This window comes from Danio rerio, chromosome 6 (genome assembly GCF_049306965.1).
Source record: "Danio rerio strain Tuebingen ecotype United States chromosome 6, GRCz12tu, whole genome shotgun sequence".
NCBI classification, from domain to species: Eukaryota; Metazoa; Chordata; class Actinopteri; order Cypriniformes; family Danionidae; genus Danio; species Danio rerio.
In genome coordinates, this window is record NC_133181.1 from 42,448,141 (window position 1) to 42,472,919 (window position 24,779).

Sequence of the window (24,779 nt, forward strand, 5' to 3'; positions counted from 1 at the left end):
AGAAAGATGGGAAAAAGAAAGTGGCATTATCATCTCAAATGAGGTTTAGCTAAATATATATTTAGTACAATGGGCTACTTCCCGTTCTTCGTATTGGAGAGAATTTTGCTGGAGAAATATTACTTGTATTTTTCTTACTCCAAAACAGAAAATGTCATTTTATGGGAACTCAAATTGTTGGCGGCATTGTGGTTCACAAGACGCTAACTATTTTAACATATTTTGGGGATGTCCTAATATTAGAAGTTTTTGGAAAGGGATACATAGCACTTTAGAAAATGTCTTAAATATTTAAATTGATTTCAGCTTTGAGGTACTTTACCCAGGTATGCTGTCAATGGATTCCTTGGAAAGAAAAAACAAATATATGTATAGAATTATCTTTGATTCAAGTAAAAAAAATGCCATTCCTAGATGCTGGTATACATAAAAAAATAAATAAATAAAATATAAGCTGCATTAGCATTGGCAAGTTGCTTAAAAAATATGGATAATAAAAATGCCTGTTCTCTGTATTGTAATTTTGTACTGATTCCAGTGTGTGTCTTTAAAACATTTTTTGACTTTTATCAGATTCTCAAACACTCTTGTTGGAAAATATTGAAATATGAACATTCATCCTCTCCTCCATTAGATGGCACTAAAGACTCAGTCAAGTTGAATAATGTACTTCATGTTAGGAGAATCGAAGCACTTGATTTGTTTAGTTAAACTACACAAAACGTCCAGGTAAATACTTAACTAACTGATCTGACTACATATATATATATATTTTTATATAATATAAAACATACATTTAATATATATATATATATATGTATATGTATATGTATATATATATATATATATATATTTTTTTTTTTTTTTTTGTAAAAACAAAATCCAATAGTTAGTATTAGTAATTAAGATAAAATGTTTATTGTTTGTAGTGGCACAGAAACAGCACAGGAGTTTAGATTGACCCATCTAGGCTGAGATACCTTTTTTAACAGTAACATGTCAATACCACAACAATAACAATGTCTATTAGACCTCATTTTATCTATTTAATTCACTTCATGAATAAACTAGAATTTTTTTGTTTGGGGACATAAAACAGCAGCAATATCAAGGATATGGCTTGGAAAAAAAGTATATATATATATATATATAAATATATATATATATATATATATATATTGTGTATATATATTGTGTGTGTGTGTGTGTGTGTGTGTGTGTATGTATGTGTATGTATATATAAACAAAGCGCCTATAGAAAATCATCATACCCATTTAAAATAATGACTTTATTTGTCACACATCCAGAAATCAAATCACAGTACAAATAACTTTTCCACCCTTTGAAATGTTTTTGTAGCCTTCTAACCTGTGCCTTTCCACAATTTTGAACAGAATATCTTTTAAAAGCAGAGTGAAATGTGAGTACAGGTATACATTTTCACAGGGTATGATGATTTTCTATAGGCACTGTATACATACATATACTGTTTAAAGAAAATGTAATTAATTCATACTTTTAATATCTCATTTAGGATTGTTTATATCCTCAAATGGCTCCTTTCACTCCTGACTGCTGCTCTCTCCACACTGGAAGCGTATGAAGTCCAGCACACGGGCATCTTGAAGAGTCAGGTACTGTGCCACTGTATATTTGGGATCTGGGAGAAACGTCTGGGGCAAAAGTCTCGTCTCAGAGTCACCACATGATAAATCGTCCATGTTGCCAAGAGAAACAGGTGCTTCACCCATTACATGTTGTGCCAGCTTCCTTCCAAGAGCGTATGTCCCTTCCTTAGGTTCACCTTGAAACACAACTAGGGATCCATAACGCCCCATCTCAATGCCAACCTGCCCAGCAACCGTCCCATGAATGTATGAGCCAATGTGCCAATCAGAAGGCACAGAAAGTGAAACGGCTCGCCTCATGGCGATGTTCTCACCCAAGCGCCCTGATGAGGCAGAAAAAAAGAGACAATACTGAAATAATGAAAAAAATATTAGAATATAAAATATTAAAACACAATAAGGTAATTATAAGGAAGTGCAAGGAAGACAATAGGGTGTGTTAGAAATGTTCATGTTAATTAAATCTTAATTTAAATGTTTAAAATATGTAATTGCATTTCTTTTATTGTACAGATAAATCCAATTTTGGGGCCCAAAAGATTTATAAATGTTCATGAGAGGCTGGATTTCAATCAAACGGATCAGATTATATTTTGAAATATTATGGTGAAAAATTACTTTCCATTAGTGGTGTAATGGATCACAAAACTATCACACTATGGTTTTTAAATCACAGATTGGACCATTTTTCAGATCAGCAAAAAAGGGAAGAGACAAATGTAATTGTAAGTGATCTTTGCTTCTGTTGCTGATAACACTAAATAAAGAAATCCAACAGTACAACAAATTTCTTTTCAATTAATGATTCAGCAATTTACACATAACACTTCATGTTTTATTATAGGTGAATCATTTTTAAAAACCTATTCAGTGACCTATTCATCCTATTTGATGGTTGTTTGTCCCCACTTATTGGTTACACAATGTAATTACTACATCATTCAACAGCATCAAATTCCATTAAACTGTGATTTTAATATTTACCATAAACATTAGTGTTTATATCTGAACTTTAAACTGTTCTTTCAGTACTTCTGCGTTATTTAATTTTTTGTAACAAAATGAAAAAGTGTAAAAACTGAATCTCTGTTGATTAATTGTAGATTTAAATGCAGCACTTTAAAGGATTAATTAACATATGCAAATCATTATCATTTATCATTCTATTGCGCGGGTTTGAATTGAGATCCTGATATTTTAATGTTTAGTTGTGCAGCTTTACACCGAATGCATTAATGCAGCCAAAACAAGCAGTGACAGGAAACACCTTTAACTAATAATCTGAAAGCATTTAGGTCCCACCACAACTTTTTTTAATCATCACTATATTTTACAGGGAAGCCAAATGCTTTCATACACATGATTTGAATAATGCCGGAGACAATCTCTCTGCAACTGTTATAAATGTTGGATTAATCTAAAAAGGTATTAATCCGCGCGTCACATGCATTCCAAACTGTGGGTTGTAATCTGTACAGATCACAGATCAACTGTGATCCATTACACTCCTACTTTCCATTATAATTAATTATAATATAGTAATTACATTACTTTCTATTTACTGCTTTCTATTATAAAACATGAATGAAATGATGAAGTTATATAAATAATAAATTCTAAAATCTCGAGAAACATCTGAAGATTCTGAAAATGGCATTTATTTGAAAATGTTTTTAATATTATTGTAAATGCATTTATAGTCATTTTGTTAATTGCATGCATTTCTGCTGAATAAAGTGATATTTAAAAAAAATTTATTTTGATTCCAATAAATAATCTAATTAAACTAATTATTAGTGAATGTGTGTGTATGATGGTTTGTTCTCACCTATAGTCAAGGCTAACTGATCTGCCAGTGAAGGTCCATCAGGAGCATTGAGTTTAGACATGTCCTCAGATGACAGCACACTCTAAATCACACAACAGATCAGAGTTTACACAAGCTGTGGAAGAAATGCACATTTCTGAAAAAGCAATTGAAGGGCATTTACCTTAATAAACCCAGTTTTTTTGCTGGTAGATTGATGAGCCATTACTGACAATGCAACATCCTTCACCAGCTGCTGAAATTTCTCATTCCTCGCCACAAAGTCTGTCTCGCAGTTAACCTGAATATGTAAACGTCCGGTCATTCACTGGGCATGCTTTTTAGGAACAATTACACACTGTATATTGATGTATACCTCAACCATGACGGCAGCATTGTCATGCATCATGAGACCAATCAGTCCTTCTTTGGCTTTCCGACCTTCCAGTTTGGTCGCTTTACTCCAGCCCTCTTTTTTTGCTTGTCCGTGAAGCCAGCTTTCTGCCTGCAAATTTAACAAGTCATAATTTGCTCACATATCACGTACCTTTCTTTTCCTTTATTGAGAAAGATGTTAGAAATGTCACTAAAATCTATGGAGCCTTTAAATTTCATGTCTCAGATATCACAATTAGGCATGGGACTAAAACCGGTTTCAAGGTTTACAGCGGTTTAGAAAAGTCAAAGTTTTAAAACCGCCAACATTCTTTGTTATACTGTTCCTACAGAATATCCCAGCCTTTTTTATGACTATTTTATTTAATTATTTAGGGCAACAGTATCTCCAGCAGAGAAGGACCACTTCATATCAAAAGCTACTGGTCAGCCCACAATTCAGCAAAGATCTGAAAACCAAACACCAACATCCAAGCATGCTACAGACCTGAACAGTGCAGTGGCTGTATCCAAAGAAAATAGACTTACAAAGATGCATTTCAAGTTTCTTAAAATAAAATATGTTGTTTTTAAAGGTGGAAAAAATAGTTATTTTTTTACCCAGATATTTAAAAAGGACATATTTTGCAGTGGTAATCACAATAATATGACACTGTGCTATTTTTATCCAAGGTTCTCATACTGTCAGAATCTAATACCGGCCCTGCAAAATCACAATACTGAAATGATTTATAACTCACCCTAATGTTAACTTCAGAGAATATTCTTGATTAATGCTAAATTTACAGCATTTGTATTACAGCAAAGAAGCTTTGGGGTCAAAGACTAGGTGTCCTATTTTTTTTTTTTTTAATGTAATTTAGAGTTCCCACCATTTTGTTACTATTTTCATCACAATTCTGAAGCATTATTTTAAAGGTGTAATTGAAGAAAGATTTGACCGTTTTAAATAGTCATGTTCAAAGAACTTCCATAAAACGTGTTGAGTTTAATACTAGTAGTAATTAAATGATGTTTCTGTAATTTAAGATTTTCAAATAATATAATAATAAATTATTAGTATTAAGAATATAAGTATTATAATTTCTATTTTTCTGTCTTTAACAGATGCACTGTACAATTGTTGAAATAACACCACAAAAAATTTAATTCAAGCCCTTCCAATGACCTGTGTTTGTTTTTAACTACTTTTCAGGTCTTGAATTCATATGTCTGAAATTCAAGCACTTTCAATATGTGTATTTTATACAAGTAGAAGTCAGTATGAATGTAACTTTGTTAGTCAAGGTACAATTGTGATCATTATTTATTCACCCAGATACTAAAACAATGAAAATGAATTCAATTAAGTTGAAAACAAACATTCTATATTCTAATGTACTATTGGGAAAAAACTGAGGAAGTCAAACAGACTCAGATGAGAATAGTCTATGTAGACTACACATTTGTGCATTTTAAAACCCAATATTTCTAACCAACTCCCTTAAGCTGCAGTCACACTAGAGTTTGAGCATGAGAAATTCTGTCACACGTTACTGCGAAAAAATTAAATAAGATGATCAGACTTTAAGAATGCAAGTGATTGCTCCATAATTTAAAGTTCTGTACAAAGAGTTCATGTCACATCTACAATTGGTCTGATGCAATCACGTGATGTAATTTCACTGGTAAGAGTTTACCAATCTTGAACCAACGCAGCAAACTGTGAAGCTTGTCGCATAAGCTTGCGTTTCCGGTTCACCACATGCGTATGAATGGAATGCTGCATCCCAATTCAAATACCATCCGTCCTAAATAGTATTTAAAAATAGAAGAATTAGTATGTCCCAAATCTTAGATGTTTGTATGACTATTATTTAATATCTAGCCAACTGGAAAATATTTAAATCACATTTTCTGTCTGCAACAATAATACTGAAGTTGTATAACGACATGTTTGGACATTAACGTCTGAATGCATAATCATCCAAACACCGGAGGAGATTTCTCTGCATTAAAGACTCGTGAATGGGAGATGAATGTGTGGAAAGTTTGCATACTCTTATACACACTCAAAAGTAGGCTATATATTTTTCCTTTACAAAAAAAACCCCATACTTTTAGAGCGTAGTGCAAGTATGTGAATTGGGACGCAGCAGAAGTCTGAGGGGCTAAAAATGCACTGTGTGACTGCGGCTTTAGTTGCATCAATAGCTTAAATTTCTAATGGCAGATGACTGCTTCTTATTCAGGGCTGTTATAAGGGAGAGATTGTCACTAATGGGTGGGGCTTTCCTACTCCCATGACATATACAAAGGGAGAATGTCAATCAAAGTGTTTCTTCAGACTTTTTTTATGAAGTGTGATTATAAAAACAATAATTAACTCATTTTTACCATTAGGTGCTGGATATATTCACACACTGTTGCCACACACATATATTTAAACCTCTTATAAAATAGATTTTTGCATAATACGTCCCCTATAAAAGAGGAAGTACACGGACTGGCTCGTACCTGTGTTATGTCATTGTTGCATTTCTCCAGGGCCTTTTTGCAGTTGACGAATGTGTAGCCCGTAGATTTGCGTAGCTGCAGTAGAAGCGCTTTGTCTGCTGCTAAACTCGGGCAGCTGGTGAACAGAGACTGAACGTGCTGCGTCAAACATCCCTGTGAATAGCACAATTTCATAACAATTTATTGCCACAAAATAATGATGCTAGGACATGTCATAGTCATACGGAAACTAATAAATAAACACGCATTTGAATGACAAGCTAACATCAAGCCCACCTTGACTACTTCACTCCTGACAGACCGAAATAAAGAATACATAGCCACTTCTGTACGGTATCTTCCTCAGGACTGACACCGGCTTCCTTACATCAGTATCAGGAATATCATTGAAGCACGTTTTCTACAGTAAGGGAGAAAGGTCAAACTAAGAGAAATCTCGAGATAACTTTAGCGCCATCTGCAGCACAGGAGTTTACATTGTACTTAATTGCTAATGGTTTTAAGCTAGTTTGTAATCACAGTCAGTAGTTAATTATCGTTGATATATAGTGTTATAATAATAAAAAAGACATATTAAAACTTAATAACGTGTTTGGGTCTTGAAAAGTTCGCATATGTAGTACCCAGTGTTGGGTAAAGTTACTTTTGAAAGTTTTACAATATTGAGTATACTTCCCAAAAAATTTAAATATTTACATTACTTAGATAATTTTTATGATAAGTATTGCATTATTATGTTACTTTTGAGTTACTTTTTTCTGGTGGAGGCTTGATCTCTTTCAGAACCTTCAGGGGAGTTTTTGTAGTTTTGCATCGAGGAGCTCTACAATAAACTACACACTGCATAACCTACATAACAAAATACATGAAAAAAAAATAAAGATAACGTTATCTTCTGAGAACTTCCTTACTCCAGAGCTATACATGCCGCATATACAGCTTAATGACATTTTAATTTTGTACTTTTTGTCTTATTAGAATTAACATGACTTTGTTCATTTTAATTCAGCAATTTTTAAAAACTAATTAATTTTAGAAAAAGTAACTTGCATCACACTTTTTAAAAAGTAACTGAATTAATTGTACTTATTTTTAACGTAATAATATTACTGTTCAAAGTAACGAGTAAAGTAAAGCATTACTAAATTGAGTAATAATATTTGCATTAATAAAAGACTGAATTAACTTAATAAAGACGAGTTATACAAAATATTCATTCATTCATTGATTCAATAATTTTCTTTTCGGCTTAGTCCCTTTATTAATCTGGGGTTGCCACAACGAAATGAACCACCAACTTATCCAGCATATGTTTTATGTAACAGATGCCCTTCCAGCTGCAACCCATCACTGGGAAACCCCCTTACACACACATTCTCTATGCACAAATTAGCTTACCCAATTCACCTATACCACAAGTAAACCTGAGCTTCCAGAGGAAACCCATGCAAACACAAGGAGAACATGCAAACTCTACACAAAAATGGCAACTGGTGGCCCACTGCGCCACCGTGATGCCTCTACAAATTATAAAAATAAATATAATTATTAATTAATTAATTGTTATTGAATTAGTGTTTAATGACTTTATTAATTTGTTTATTTTTGTTATTAGGCCTATCATATTACTATCATCATGTTATATTTTATATATTAAATTATTGTTCTGGTTGTTGATTCATGCAAACTTATCTCCGATCTATTTGAAACTTTTATGGGTTTTCATGAGCATCAACATCAAAATAAGTCCACAAATATTTTTTATTTATATTATCCATAAAAATTGTATTATTAGGTATATTATTGCCATTAAAATATATTGTCAGCTATATTCACATGAACATAATTTTAAAAAGCATGAATTAAATAATAATTCTAAAATTATTTTATAAATAACTCGTAAACCTTGTGTGCATCTTGATATGGGTGTGAATGCTCCACCTGCTCTTGCTGACTGTTTGCCCACGCAACAGCTCATGGAAACACACGAGGGAACGTGTTATTGGCAAGAAGACTTTCATGCCAAACACATACTGCAGACCATCATTTCAAGATAATCCTATATATTCTATATAAATGCCATAGTCATCTACAGAACCTGAACCCTGAAAGCTGATATTTCACATTTATTTGGGACATACAAACCAAAAAAAAGAGAGTAATTTACCTTTTTTATTATTGTGTATTTATTTATTAGTTTATTTATAAATCATTATTCGTCCTATTTTTATCATCTCACCACTTACAGTCTCATCTTTTTGCTCATAATTGAGTTATTTGGTCTTTGTTGCCCAATAATTATCACAACAAAGTGTTTGGGGGCATGGGAGGAGTTCCTAATAATTTCTTGATTTAAGAAGGTATAAAATCCAAAGTGGGTCTTACTCTGCAGTGTGTTTAACGGATCGTCTAACAATGAAGATCATCCTCATACTTTGTCTCAGCATCACCCTGATCTCTCAGGGCCACTTTGGTAAGTTCATGCAATTTATATCAACAGTATATGCATTAGTTATTATCATTGTCTTTTTACAATCACTAGGACACATTTCTCAATACTTTGGTGACTTGCAAAACTCTTTACAGTTCTAACCGACTTTTGTCTGTGCACTGCTGTTCATTCCATATTCAAAGGGCACTACATTTATCAAAATGCATAATGCATATCTCAGATTCATACATTCTTTCCTATTCAAAGCTTGTAATTCAGCAAACACACTTGGTCATCTATTTAAAAAGACCAAACAACACTAATTAGCAGGTGGATTTTTTTTTTTACAATATTGTTTACATTCAAAGTGTTTTTAGAAATCAGACATGATGCTGTAGGTTTAAGTAGATATTTGAAAAGTTCGAATGCAAAAGCTTCTAAGTGCTGTCTAAAATTTTCTTCTAAAATGAGCATTTTCCCTGTGATTATGTTCAGTAATTTGATTTTTATGACAAGAACTTATTTGTTGCCAAGAAAGTTAACGTGTCTAAGAAAAGTGCTTATTTTAGAAGAAAATTTTAGATGACAATTAGAGGCTTTTGCATTTGAACTTTCCATTTATTACGTTTATATTCGTTTTTGAAAGTTTAAAAAAAAATTTTTTGTATATAAACCAGTAAGAATCCTCTTCTTTTTCTCCTCTTGCTCTTTCAGCCACCTCTCTCTGTGGGTTGGTTCATGTATACACCACAAATTATACCTAAGTTGTGCCCTTTTTATAGATGGTAATTAAATTATGTGAAACTGTGGTATGGTACGGCAATTTTAATAGCATTTTGTTTTTCCAAATATATTTTAATAAAATATAAATGTAGAAAAAGTAATTTTATTTAGTTATTTTGTATTAGTGATTTGAACTCAAGCTGAAAATTTTTGGAAAAAAAGTCTGTAAAGCAAATTGGTCTGTCGGTACAGAGTTTTTGACAGTTGTTGTGTCCATAAGAATTTCCAATGATTAAAAACAAGTACCCAAGAATTCATGGAATTTGAAAGAAGTGATCAATAAATGCATGTACAGAAGCAATGAAAAAGGATTCACAGTTTAGATTACAATGACTGGTGTCATGCTTACTGTTTAAACAATTTTACAAAATCACCAAAGAATTGAGAAATGTGTCTTAGTCATTGTAAAAACTAATCTGTATATTCAGTTCATGTATGACATAACTGTAGCAATTACACAACAGCAAACGGTTTTCTTCTCTCTCTCTCTTTCTCAGATTCTCTGGACTTGTGTAAGTGTTAAAGCATGATACTGAACTTTTATTTTAAGAATATTTTTACATGTGAAATCTCCTTATTTAAGTGAAGTGCCTCATATACTTGTTTAATGTTTTAGAAATCTCATAACAGGTTCTGTCCTATTAAAAGAGCTGTGGTGTATTTTTCCCCTTTATATAAAATATAACTCAAAATTGTTCAATTTACTTTAATAACACTTTATCATGTGAAATGCTTATCACCTCCTCCAAGTATTACCATGACTATAAAACTCCTGATAGCTGATATGAGCTTCAATGTAAAATTTTATACAGGACATAATATATATATACATACAGCACTTCATTCTCAGAAATAAAGGTACAGTTGTGGTGCAGTACCTTTTTAAAAGATACAGTTTTTTTCCTAAAGGGTCTATATTTGTAACTTGAAGGTACATATTAGTGAGTAAAATGTACAATATTGTTATATTATAGTAAATCTTTAGGTATTAATATGTGCCTTTATGCTACCAATATGGACCCTGTGGGTACAGAACATAAAAAATAATGTATCTTTTGTCAAGGTACCAACCAAGTGAAGGCTTGCGTACCATTAATATCTTAGAGTGTAGGAGGGCCATGGTAAAAGAGGTATTTGGCCGTACAGAGTTTAATAAAGTTAAATGTTCCTTAAATTAATATTTAACTCCAAAATTAAAACTATGACATCATTAATCAATCTCCACTTGTTCCAAAACCTATTGTGTTTCTTTCTTCTGTAGGACATTATTTTGAAGAATCTGGTAGCCATTGACTCTTGATTTTTCTAGGATGTCAATGGTTTCCAACATTCTACAAAATATCCTATTGTGTGTTCAACAGAAAGCAATAAAGTTTTGAAACCAATTGAGTAAATGATGAGTAAATGTCATCCCTTCAATGAATAACTATCCCTTTAATCTGTGTGTTCACCGAGCAAGCTGGACTTTAGTTTGTAAATTAACAAGTGTATTAAAAACACCTCAAGGTCTGTTTGGTCACGTGAAGGAAAAAACTGCTTTTCATAACAGGCATATAAATAGGAGTTATGAAAGATTCAGTTCTAAACAAAAGGTTTACATGTGATGATAAGATCCTCAGTGTGACCCTGAGTCCTGTTTATTTTACATCCCAAACTTGATGTACAGCTCAGCTGTGTCTACTTCAAGAGATTCACACATGGTGACGCAAAAGCCCAAATAATGATTAATAGTTGCATTTTGGTTATTTGTTATGAAGAGCACTAGAAACAATGTTTGATGGTGCCATATGCTGCATTGATTCAATAAGTTAAGTTGTTCTCTGACATCTACATGGTAGGTATGTGGCTTAGGCAAGTTCAAACTATTTTCCAGAAATGGTTTATGCTCATTTTTTCCCATAAAATATCCCTAGAATCAGAAGGTCCATATTGACCATATTTAGAATGGTCGGGAATATTAATGAGCTCTCTGATTTTTGCCCTCTGTTCTCTCTTGTATTGTATTGTGGATAAAATATAGGCTAATCAAACTCCACAAAAAAAAAAAAAAAAAAGAATTACAGAGATTTTTAAAGCCATACTATAATCTTTTGTAGATTTTCCTGATTACAAGACAACAATTTCATAATTTCACTTTCATAATTGTCACAACAAAATCCTTTAATTCCAGATACCGTTATTTAATTGCAGTGCTTACTATTTTAATTCTTTTTAAGTGCTTCTTTGCTCTTTGGGTATTAATGTTTTCTTTATGTGCACGTTTTTCAAGCATTGGCCAATGTGTCAGATGCAGAGATCAAGTCTCTGTCAGAGACGCTGTATAAGTTAGACTCAAACAGAGCCACGACCTCTGAGCTGCTGATTGATCCTCAGACACTGATTCCTTCTTCTCAGACCGGCTCCGGAAATGATCTCTCACCACAGCCGTAAGACACACACTAAACCACCACAGCCATGATAAAAATGAGTGACCCCTTTGAAAAATGTGAGCAAAATACATTTATTTTACGTATCCTTTTAATCTTTCATCCAAAAAAAAAAAAAAAAAGATTTTGCCCAATTTTTATTTGTTTTATTTCAATAAACATTGTTGTGATAGTTAAAAAATAAAAAGACAATCAAAGCAGATTAAAGCTCATATTATTAGGGGTGTCAATAATTCTGACCATGACTGTGTACTGTATATACGGCATGCTTGAATGTTATTGTGCATTCTAATGCTCTGTTTCTCTTTAGATTGTTCAAGGTAGTGAGCAGTACATTGCTCTCTAAGCCCACATATAAAGCTTTCCTGGATCTGCTGGACAACTATAAAAAGATGACAGGAGAAGTGGAGGACGTGCCTTCACATGAAGAGCAGGAGCAGGACTCATTCCTCCAGCAGACCATGAACACAAACCTGGGGAAAGAGCTTTTCAATTTCCTACACTCTAAAGGTATATTTGAGCACCAGTCAAATGCAGTGTGATTTGTGTGTGTACTTTAGTGCTTATTGAATAATGTTGACATATTTATATTATTATATGAATACTTATCAAGAAAAATTTAATAAACTATAGTTTTTTTTTTCAAATGTTTTATTCATCACAATTTCTGAAAACATAATTTATTTAATGTTTTTACAGAAATATTAATTGCTGATTGTAATACACTCAAATAATGATGTCTGCTTGTTCTTATTTTAATTGAGCTGAAACAGCACAATTCTTCACAATTTTTTTTGGTGACAACTTAATTGTTTTATGTTCAATCCACTTAAATTTGTACAAACTAATAAGTCAACTTAATTCTTTTATCTTGCACAAACACACATTTTTTTACAACGTATGACACGTTTTTTCTATTTATAATATATAACAGCTATTTAAAATGTAAGAATATCTTACAAAATGTAAACAAATGTTCAACAAATGTTTGAACAGTGATATACATGTTTTAGTTTTATACATTATGGTCACTACAGTTTACTAAAATAATTTTAGTTTGAAATAAAATATAGAGGAAAAAAGCTAGAAAATGTTTTCATTTAGTTTATCATAATGTACTTACAGAATTAAAACCAAAATATTACAAAGAAAATATGGACTTTTTAAAAAACCTGACAAAAACACACAACAGGATAACTAAAATGTTAAATTAAATTATACATTTTAACAGATTTTAAATTAACCATGTTTAACAAAATATTTAATAAACATTTAACAAATATTTACAAACATTTTAATGTAAGCTTAAAATGAAAATATATAATTAGTATATAACTCAAACTATATAATACAATTCAATTATATAATACATATAATATATAAAACACTATTGTATAATGATATTATAAAATACACTATTCTAATAATAAATAATATAATAAAAAATATATAGGGAACTTCACACATTTTTGGGGGGAATCTCCTCATCCACCAACAGTGTGCAGTATCTACCTGGATGACCCAATGGGAGCCATATTACACCAGACTGTACACCAGCTGATTGGTGGAGAGGAGACAGAGTGATGAAGCCAATTATGATATGGGGATGGTTAGGAGGCCAGTGGGCAAATTTGGCCCACTCTTTTTCAAAGGGATTTTTAATGACCACATTATTATACTGGGGCGTTAGGACCCACACAGACCACAGATTGAGCATCACTAACACCATTTCCAGGATTAACACTACAACCTAGCTTTTCCTATGTGGTCTCCTATCCAGGTACTGACTTCAGGTGCTTAGCTTCAGTGGGTAAGCATGTGAGAGTTGCTGAGAGCTAGATGCTGGCTAAATTGTAGAGATACTACAGATAATTAATTTACTAATATTCCAAACTCCTTATAAAAAAATGGCTTAAATAAAAGATTCAAAATATTTTAATAAATTCTGTATGTGCTGTGAACACATTCAGGTGTGTATGGATCACAGAGTGAGTTCCTCCAGGACCTGAAGATGATGTGGTTCGGCCTTTACTCGCGATCAGACGGAGTCAAACTGGACTCCAGTGGCTTCGAGCACATCTTTGTAGGTCAGTCTGTAAATGATCTTTACAATCTCAAACTGTATTTCTCACCACTTCGTCTGACATGCGGTGTGCCGACAGGTGAAATCAAGGGTGGTAAAGTGTCCGGTTTCCACAATTGGGTGCAGTTTTATCAGTGTGAGAAACAGGGAATCCTGAACTACTACAGCCACAGTTTTGACGGTCCTGTGAGTCTTTTCCTTTGAGAGTCAATCAAACAAAACAGAGCCATTACAAGATGAGACACTGCAGGCAAAATCATGCACCTCTCCGTTTTATTAGGCTGTTCATAAAATGTTTTTCAGTTTAGTATACAGAACATCTGCAAAATGCACTTTTAAGTATTCCTTTTGTCAAACTTTATTAATTTGTGTCTGTAGATTATAGATATTTTAAAGCCGGATTTCTCAGACTTGTTTCTTCTGCACTGAATCATAAACCTCTGTTTCAGCATCACTTACATCTTAAAAATTGAAACGTCAATTGAAAGTCAATTTAAGCATGAACTAATTCTTCTGGGAAAACCTTGGTGTGTGTATTTACTGCTGAAATGGAGATTTAGGATGGAGAAAATTCATGCATGAGAAAAAAAACAGCCTTTAAAAATATTTTTAATTTAAATCCATGGACAAAAATTAATAAAGGGTGACACAAAGTTAACTTTTTCAGTAATTTCTTTACATAAAATATCCATTAAATTTACAAAAAAAATCACTTTGAGACCACAAATTTACAGGTACATGAAAAAAAATGAGCTGTAGCTGCAGTGTTTCACCTTAAAAGTGTGAAAGTTTGCTAAAAGTGCAGTTTGTCCTCTCTTTCTCTCTCTCTCTCTCTCTCTCTCAGTGGACCACGTATCCTGATGTATTGGGAATGCAGTTTAACTGGGATGGATATTTCAAAGAGCTGGGTTCTGCCTTTATTGGCTGTAGTCCTGAGTTTGATCTGGCCATCTACAGCCTTTGCTACATCACCCGTCCTGGAAAGAAGTGAGTTGTCCTATTTTTATTTCTGTCTTTATACTCATTTATGCATGATTTCAGTAAAAACAAAAACAAGGAAAAACATTTTGACCTTGAAACTGTGGGTAAAATGATTCCACTAATGAGACCCAAAGGGCATCTGCTGCATAAAAAGCATATGCCAGAGTAATTGGTGGTTCATTCCACTGTGGTGACTAAGCCAAAGGACAATGAGTGATTCAACTAAAGTTAAGAATGCAAAAAATTATTATTTTTTTTAGTTTATTTATATTCCTACAAAAAAAATCCATGATCCATTCAAAGCTAGTCACTTGCTTGATTTCCTTTGATTTGAATTGAATTCAAATGATCTAACCATTTTGAGCAAAACATGTGAACGAATGCTTCAAGGAATCACCCAAGCAATAAACTGTGCAAAAAAACACAGCAAAATAATTAGTATAATTATTGAATAGAAATATAAGGATCTAATTGTAAATATTGCACACCCTAGTCAGATTATGATTGAATTTTCCATCTTGACTGCTTTCTCAGGTGTGATGTGAGTTTGGGAGGACACAGTCTGGGCATTCAGACCTACACATGGGACAAGAGCAGCTATGGAGACGGAAAGAAGTTCATCGGGTCTGCTTACCCCATAACACCCTGATTCAGTTGATCAGCACAATACACCATCAACAGGTTCAACCAACACAACTCTCAAATATGAAAAATAGATCATTTTCTTGGTTGCTGGAGGAAATAAAAAGCATATTTCTCTGTCTTCTTTACTTTTAATTGTTAGGGTATATTTACAGTTTTGTACCCACTTTTTTAAATAAATTTTCAAACAATAGTCAGATTTACCAATAGTTTCAACCGCTTATATATTTATTATAATTATTATTTTACTTTTTCCTAGCATGTAGATGTGGTAAAGATTATGTTCTGATCTTCGAATTGAGCCTTGGGATGAGGAGGAAAGGTGATTTAAAGGCAACCTATAACAGTTGAAGTCAGAATTATTAGCCCTGCTGAATTATTAGCCTCTGTTTATGTTTTTCCCCACTTTCTGTTTAACAGAGAGAAGATTTCTTCAACATATTCTTAAACATAATAGTTTTAATCACCCATTTCTAATAACTGATTTATTTGATCTTTTCCATGATGACAGCACATAATATTTTACTAGATATATCTTATTTTATAAGACACTTCTATACAGCCTAAAGGGACATTTAAATGCTTAACTAGGTTGATTAGGTTAACTAGGCAGGTTAGGGTAATTAGTCAAGTTATTGTATAATGATGGTTTGTTTTGTAGACTATCGAAAAAAAATAGCTTAAAGGGGCTAATAATTTTGCCCTTAAAATGGCTTTTAAAAATTAAAAAGTTTTTATTCTAGCCAAAATAAAACAAATAAACAAAGACTTTCTTCAGAAGAAAAAATATTATAAGACATACTGTGAATATTTCCTTGCTCTGTGAAACATTATTTGGGAAATATTTAAAAAGAAAAAGAAAATCAAAGTGGGGCTAATAATTCTGATTACAACTGTATGTTTATTATAACTCTTTGAAACTGCAAATTTTAGGCTTTGATCTAAATTCTACCATTTTGGTGTCTACCAGTCTGTGGAGACTTCGGTGTTCATTTGTGCATCTGAAAACTCCACATTTATTATGCCTCTAAGTCACTGATATTATCTTCAGCGTACAGTGTGACGGCTGACAGCTGCTTCACACTCGGGAATGCTAATAAGGGAGAAATTGTCACTAATGGGTTTTCCTTCTCTAATGACATGAACAAAGGGAGAATGTCAATTAATGTGTTTCTGCAGACTTTTTTAATCAAGTGTGAATATAAAAAAATAGAAGGAATTATTTTTTTTACCATTAGAGGCAGGCTATATTCACACATGGTTGCCCCCTACAAACCTTAAACGATGAACTTTCACTTTGTTATGGTTAAACCCTGCAGTGACTCCACAATTCTCATGTGTTCTGAACTGTTGTGCCTGGTCAACTATAACCTCAGCTCAAAATAATACATCCCGCAGAATGCATGCATTGCGATAGCAATGCTGAAACGATATATTGCACAGCCCACGATCAAACCAAATACTAGCTAGGTGTACCTAACAAGTAGCTGTCGAGTGTTAAAAAAAAGAACAGAAATAAGCAACACCAAACTTCTACAAATGGTTTTATTTACATAAAAAAAATCCTCTTAGTTTGAAGTGTAAGACAGTGAGATTAGTGATGTTTGAGGTTATGGATCAACATCAGAGGCGCAGCGGAAGCCCAAGTTCGAGGCTGAACTGTCCGGTGTGTTCTGACTGCGGGCGGCACACCTGTATCTGTAGCAGTAAGACTACAGAGAGACAATAAATACGTTTACATAATAAAAACTAAAAGAAAAACAAATGTAGAATTAGTTTGGTGCATAAATAAACAGACCAAATTTGAACAAATCTGCAATTTATGGTTTAGAATGTTGGGGTCAGTATGACACATTCTTGAAAACAGGGCCATACCTACTATTGAGACTAATAATTAGATTTATGACCAAATTGTCCCAATATTTGACACTGATGATGCACTGTTTGTTCTCAAAATCTTTTCAATGTTAACTGTTCATGATGGTCTGCCTTAAGGTACATATGTTAAATGGCTTTGTGAATCTTTTACCTTGTGGCACATGTAGGATCCTCCTTTCTTGACTCTGTCTGTTCCTGATTCTGGTCCCTTCTATTTAAAAAATCAAAAAACATTCAGTTCAAACCTTTTGGGTGTTTGTGTGTTTGTGTGTGTGTGTGTGTGTGTGTGTGTGTGTGTGTCGGCATGCTTGCTTATTCTCCCAGTGGAGCCTTACAGGGTTAAACTTGTCTTCTGCACTGTGATGCACAGTCCACCAGTCTGCCGTCCACTCCCATGCATTTCCCACCATGTCATACAGGCCAAAGCCATTGGCAGGAAAAGACATCACCTGTTCAACACATTTTTACATGCTAAACATCTGCAGTAAATGCTTACAATTATAAAAGAAAATAATCAGGATTTGAGATGTAAATCAGAAAAAAAAGAGCTACACTCTATTAAAATTATAACAAAAACAACATAATAGATGCTGGTGTAAGGTCCAGCCAGTCCAATCACTGTGTCTGCTGGTGGAGTTTACTGCTAGTTTGGTCTTTCCAGTACAGAATCTTGAATTAGTTTAAATTTTAACTCATATCTGACTCTAATTTTAGCATGAGGTGGTTTAGAATATTAATATTATTTCTTCATATACTTGAATTAATGCCAATACAATAGATGGAGCAGCCTAGCACGCTATAAGATGTTTTAAGAACTCCGACTAACACATTGGCATTAATTCAAGTATACTTGGACTGTAAAAGGCTAATAATAGACCAATCTAAATGTGGGTAGGCCTTCATCTCTAAACTTATAATACTATTTAAATCATATGGTGATTATTTAAAGTTACTAATAGTTTAAGTAAATTGGTCTGCTTGATTTATTGTAATGATCAAGGTGTGATTAAATAGTTTTGCTTCAATTTTAGAAGACAGCTGCTCCATGGGGACACCACAAAAAATATTCTAATCTGAGTAAGTAGGGTTCTGCCTTTTTAGATCAGTGGTTAATCGCCTCTGTTTAGTGACCAAGACTGACATGCTTGTGTTTAAGAGATTGTTTACTCGGCCGGTAACTCAGGATGTTACAGAAATCCGAATGAACAAGTGGAAAACAAGAATAAATTTTACAATAAGCTTCTTAATTTTTTATGATTAGAGTGAGATAAAACGAAGACAGAAATATTAATATTCTGAACCACCTCATACTAAAATTGGAGTCAGATATGAGTTAAATTGAAACTAATTCAACATTGTGCACTGGAAAGACCGAACACGTACTGAACCTTCATTCACCAGTAGACACTGTCATGGACCAACTAGCTGGACCTTTCACTGGCTAGATCAGTGGTTCTCAAACTGTGGTACGTGTACCACTAGTGGTACGCGGGCTTCCTTCTAGTGGTACACGGAGGAACGAAATATGTCATGTACATGCTACATATATTTCAAAATGGATTAAAAATTATGTATATAATATGCCATATATGATATATAGCCTATATTTCTTAGGTAATCTGCCAGGTTTTTTAACTGTGCAGAGTTGTAGCTGCTTTACTGGGCCTACTATGCTACTGTATTTCAATACTGCTCATTTTGGTGGTACTTGGAGAGACAATTTTTTTCTAAGGTGGTACTTGATGAAAAACGTTGGAGAACCACTGGTCTAGATTATTTAATATTTATAGTCTTCATAAGATTACATTATAAAAACTGTAGTTCAAGCTGAAATCTAAATAACTTATTTTAGGTAATGTATTCTAAGTACTTTTGGATTATTTTCAGATTACTTTCATTTCTCATGTAATTCACAGAAAAAGTAACCGTGATCAGATTATTTTAAAAAGTAGGGAAAAAGAAATCAGTGTGCTCACATCTAAAGAAAATCTTGAAAGCAGGTGTTTGATCAAGCCAAACTAACTAAAGACAGAAGTAAACAGAATCAGCACACGCCACTCTTGCTCTTAAAAGACAGCTAAACCTGATAAAGACCTTATAAATCGAAATGTTTTCTAATAAAATTGTCTTTTGAGAGCTAATGTGGCACCATGCCGATTCTGTTTACTTCCATTTTAAAAAGTAATACAAATCTGATTACAATTGATGGATATTTTTGAAATCCGATTACACAGTCCAGATTACATATAATCAATTACTACCCAGCGCAATGGCTACAAATGTCATTTCTTTCTGTTGTATTACCGGGGATGTGTTGGCATAGCCGTCCTCTGCAGTGTTGTGATTAGGGAAATCTCCCTGCCACAGGTTAGCATAGTGCTGCCCTCTTGGCATTAATTTATTTCCCCATGGGTACATCCTATCAAAAGAGTTATAAAGAGAATACCTTAAAAAAGACATTAAAGTAGACAAGAAGTAATAAAACACAGACACTAATGCACCTGTCCTGTAGTCCTCCTCTACAGGCCAACTCCCATTCAGCTTCTGTAGGAAGTCTGCGTTTGGCCCATTGACAGTACGCCCGTGCATCATCCCATGAAACATGCAGAGCAGGGTGATTCATCCTGGTTATAAAAGCACAGATTACATTTAATAACATTACTTTTACTGGTATGTACTGTATATGACCTGGATAAACATTAGGGCTGCATGATATTGGAAAAATCTGACATTGCAATATTTTATTTTGCTGAGATTTATATTGCGATACGACCACAATTTTGGCAGACGACTTGAATAGCTCTATTTGGAATTAAATCAATTTAAATTGATTGGAATAATCTTTTCGAGGAGTGTATCAAAGAAATTGCAAGCATAAATAAATAAATAGAGCAAAGATAAAAGTGAAATAAGTTGGATTTTTCATTACAGTAACACGATACTTTGCCCCCGATGATGATAGATCACGATATCAGTGATATAGAAAACCATCCACAATATATCATGATATTTGTAAATAAAGAGGTTAAAATGTTGCAATAAGGTATAAGATGTATTTATTTTATTAACAGCACATATTTCTAAGAATTGCAACATTAATACACTTCAATCCACCATTACAAGAAGCGCCACCTCATGCATATCGCTATTTTGGTCTGCCTCTATTATTAAATGTAATGTAAAATGTAAACACTGTACAATCTTCATTGCTGATCAACAATAATAGTCCCAACTCCATATTGCAGATGCTGCGATGTGACTACTGCGAATGCACACACTGCAATATCGATGCTGAAACGATATATTGTGCAGCTCTAATAAACATCATCTGATTATACAGAATAATTACTGCTTGCTCATTTCTATGCGTTTACCTGTTGTGTATGGTTGAATCTGGTCCTTCTGGGTGTCTCCAGTCTGCACCTTTCACTGGTGACCACCAAGGAGCAGCAGCCACCTACTGACACACACAGACACTGTAGTGCAGCTTTGTTTTTTTTTTGTTTTTTTTTTATAAATGCACATTTGGTCTATTCTTGGCTATATTTGGAAATTAACCTCTTTATGAAAGAAGAGCTCATGCAGCAATCTAAAGTCACTTAAAAAAAAGTAGCTAAGTGTGACACTAAATGAAGGAAAGTAACATTACCATATACAGTAATACAACAATAAACATTAGTTTCCTTCTTTCTAATTTCTTTTTGTTTTTACCCAAATCCTACCCCAAGACCTGTGGAGGTGTGGAGGATTTCCAGCATAATAAGATACTAAGCTACTTTTTAAGGAAAGTAATGTGCAAGTATTTTTGCATTGTAACTTTTTTTTTTAAGAGTAAGATAGGCTTCAAATTTTAATATCTTACTTTTTATGCAACACTGCGACTTTACAGTATATTGGTTATTTCCAAGATAGTCTTCCCTGGTCCCACTTAATTTAATTTATACAGATAGTTTACATTTTAATTAGACATTTCTCTTTTCTCTTCATCATTCTGGGACCTTTTGTAATGGCCTTTATGTTTATATACACTTGAAAAATAAATAGAGTACTATTGGCAAACAGAATTAAGTTTTTAGGTGTAAACTATAGAAATGTAACAAATGTGTATGTTTTATGTTATTTAATTAGTCATCATTACCTTTTATTCAACGTTATTTTCTTTAAAGTACACAAATCTACTTTAAATAGAGTATTTTAATGTCACCAAATGTTTCTTGATTAAATTTGCTTGACAAGATTATTTGTTATGTAAACTATGACAATGAATGACATTTGGAAGGTGTATTGTGGAAAATTGTTTTGCTTAGTTAAAATACACTAAATAAACAGGACGTATTCTGCACAGAGGGAAAAAAACTCAATGCAAAGCTGTTTTACATTTGAAATATCTGATGTTTGAATTCATTTCTTCTTTGATCCACACAGTATACAATTTATCCAGCAGCAAGCAGTGGGTCATTATTGCATGTGTACACATTTCTCACCGCATGTGACAGTGTGCTCTTCACTTCTTCACTCAACAGTCCCTCAAAAACAAAGGAATCTCCAAAACGCTCAGCCTAGATAAAAAAATAATCATAAAAAAAAAATAAAAAATAAAAAAAAAAAATATATATATATATATATATATATATATATATATATATATATATATATATATATATATATAATATTGAGAGAGAGTTGGTGTACTGATAATTTGTCGTATAGCCGTGTAAAGGGTTATTTACCTCCGTTATGTAACCGGTCTGGTTGGTGAAGTGCTGGAACTGCTGGTTTGTGACTTCATGCTCTTCAATGTAAAAAGCATCCAGCTTCACTTTCCTCTGAGGTCCTTCTCCATCCTGTGGTATTCCTGGATCATCTGTTCCCATCAAAAACCAACCTCCCTGCAGCAGCACCAGCTACACACACACACACACACACACACACACACACACACACACAAACACACACACACACACACACACACACACACACACACACACACACACACACATACATACATACACACACACACACCATTCAGCTTTTATGTACAAGTCAATAGTTTATTAAAAAATGTGTTTTCATCATCACTTCCTTTTATTATATAACATTATTTCTTCCCTGCCTAATAAAGTCAGAATTAACATGTTGTTCATGTTCATATAACGTAATGATTATGACCACAGATGTCAACCTAAATGTCAAGTTTTAAATCTAAATAATTACTTTTGCATTGGTTTTCTTTCATTTTTGAAGATTCACAGATGAAAACATCATGAAACAACAATAAAATAAAATGAACAATTTACTCTGATTAACTGCTAATTTCTGAAATGAATTCAACTGAAAAGTGAGCTCTTACTATTTATTTATTTTTTGCTCACAGAAGACAGTAAATGACCAAACTAAACAACACTAGCTACTCGTCAAAAGTGACAACAGCAAACATACCTTACTGCGTACATCAGACTCAGTCTTGTCTGGACCCTCGTTCGCTGTTTTGGAGTAAATATTTGCATCATCGTGATGATCCAGTGTGTTTACATCGCTTACACCAACAGAAACTTCTCTCTTCAGTCCCTGACAACCACAATCTGTGCCTTGCGACTCCGGGGACTCCGACCTCTGCTCCTGCACAATATCGCCTACATCGCAACTCACTGCTAAAATACTAAAAAATAAAACCACGCAAATATTCAACACCGGTGCCATAGCCATGAGCCTCAGCTCGTCATGTTGATCCGCACGTCCGAAAACGGTCAGGTGATCAGTCAGCTGACACGTGTGTAGGAGCAGAGCAGACACTCACACTAGAGTAGGCTACTTCACTTTACTCAATTTAACGGGTTTAAAGATATGCATCTGCATTTATCTCAGCAACTCTGCTAGCGTGTAGCGTTTGCTTTAGTCACACAATTAATTATTTGTTCAGTTCTGAAAAGAAATGCAGGAATCTGTGACTAGAGGTCGCTGTTTGTGCTCGTCCACATTGTCGTGAGCGCGCCAGGAGGAGTCTGTGGAAGTGCAGTTGAGAAACACAGGTCCACATCTTCAGGACCAGGGGCAGGTGTTCTGACATTTTATCCTACTCATCAGATTATGCTACCAACGCTGTATTTGAATGGTTCTGAGGTTAGGGTTAGGAATTAGGGCGATATTACAGCTTCATAGCACACTACTCCACATTAAAATTTACACTGGGAGAATCTGATTAGCATATTGCGCGATTCGGGGGCTCTAAGCATATCCAGGTAGGGGGCCCAAGCATTGAAACTCAAAGCATTCTCTTTCTCTATAGATATTTTTTCTCTGTAGATTTGTTTTGTTGTTGTGGTTGTTTTGTAAAAAAAAATTATTTGCAATCTTTATTTTCTTAATGTAAAGATAAATCCACAAATAAAAACAAGCATGTACAGTTAATTAGCCATGTTTGTGGTTAGATTTCAATATTTGCATGTGTGGTATTGATGGAACGTTCCATATTCATGTGAGCCCCTGGTTTTGAAATGAAGTAATACAATTAAAATCTTTTATGGTTATAGAAAGATTTCACAACATATGATAGAAAATGTATAAAGGACCTATATGATTAATAGGCTTCTCGTCATTGGTTGGAGTCCCCTACTTCCCCTGGACCCTAAGCGGCTGCTTACCTCGCTTATTGATTAAGTTCGCCTCTGTTCAAGACATACATTTTTTAGACACACATTAATATTTATTGTAAGAAGTTTGTTTTTCTTATTGTTAATTGTGCATTCAATTCATTCATACATTTTAAAGTATTATTTATGACAGACTGTATTTTATATTAAAGGGGTAGTTCTCTCAAAACTGAAAATGTGCACACTATTTACTCATCCCCAAGTTGTTTCAAACTTGGATGAGTTTTATTTTCTTTCTTTTTGCTAAATACAAAATTATAACATTTTGAAGAATAAAACCAAAAAGTTGATTGACCCCGCTGACTACTATATAGGGCAAAAAATATAAACAATACAGCAGTAAATGTGGACTGCACCATCAATGGTTTGGTTGCCAATATTCAAAAATATTTAAAATATCTTCTCTTGTGTTCAGTAGAAGAAAGACAGACTGCTACAGTTTTAAAACTAGTGTAAGGTGTGCAGGAAATGACGACAGAGTTTTTATTTATTTTGGATGAACTATCTCTTTAGTTATCTCTTTTTTAAATGTCTTATATATTTCAGAAATGTTTTGGTTTAATGTATAGTAAAACAC

General features: G+C 33.4%; 3 protein-coding genes across 5 annotated transcripts; 1 reads left to right on the plus strand and 2 right to left on the minus strand.

Moving 5' to 3' along the window:
• Positions 1–895: 895 nt before the first annotated feature.
• On the minus strand, positions 896–6,691 carry tsfm (Ts translation elongation factor, mitochondrial). The gene is given in 6 exon segments (NM_001080035.1): positions 896–1,952; positions 3,458–3,539; positions 3,621–3,737; positions 3,813–3,941; positions 6,329–6,481; positions 6,605–6,691. Coding segments are annotated over 6 exon segments (918 nt in total). The 5' UTR covers positions 6,653–6,691; the 3' UTR covers positions 896–1,563.
• Positions 6,692–8,708: 2,017 nt separating this feature from the next.
• Positions 8,709–15,791, plus strand: endou (endonuclease, polyU-specific). Its single transcript, NM_001080698.1, is given in 8 exon segments — positions 8,709–8,801; positions 10,040–10,054; positions 11,812–11,968; positions 12,279–12,478; positions 13,939–14,055; positions 14,131–14,237; positions 14,896–15,038; positions 15,567–15,791. Coding segments are annotated over 8 exon segments (912 nt in total). The 5' UTR covers positions 8,709–8,743; the 3' UTR covers positions 15,682–15,791.
• A 1,414-nt stretch (positions 15,792–17,205) lies between these two features.
• Positions 17,206–23,462, minus strand: sumf1 (sulfatase modifying factor 1). Of its 3 annotated transcripts, none has more exons than XR_012407359.1 (9): positions 22,992–23,301; positions 22,283–22,456; positions 22,037–22,111; positions 20,927–21,009; positions 20,054–20,176; positions 19,317–19,971; positions 17,888–18,989; positions 17,704–17,763; positions 17,206–17,386 (listed from the first exon to the last, which is right to left on the minus strand). XR_012407359.1 is itself a non-coding variant. In XM_005166041.5 (9 exons), exons 1-9 carry the CDS (start codon positions 23,256–23,258, stop codon positions 17,285–17,287), a joined length of 1,113 nt encoding a protein of 370 aa, XP_005166098.1. In that variant the 5' UTR covers positions 23,259–23,301; the 3' UTR covers positions 17,206–17,284. The 3 variants fall into 3 exon arrangements, 2 of the variants coding, with proteins under 2 accessions (XP_005166098.1, NP_001035430.2); XM_005166041.5 differs by having other exon boundaries at positions 17,888–18,001; positions 19,857–19,971; NM_001040340.2 differs by lacking the exon at positions 19,317–19,971 and having other exon boundaries at positions 17,888–18,001; positions 20,044–20,176; positions 22,992–23,462.
• Positions 23,463–24,779: the final 1,317 nt, after the last annotated feature.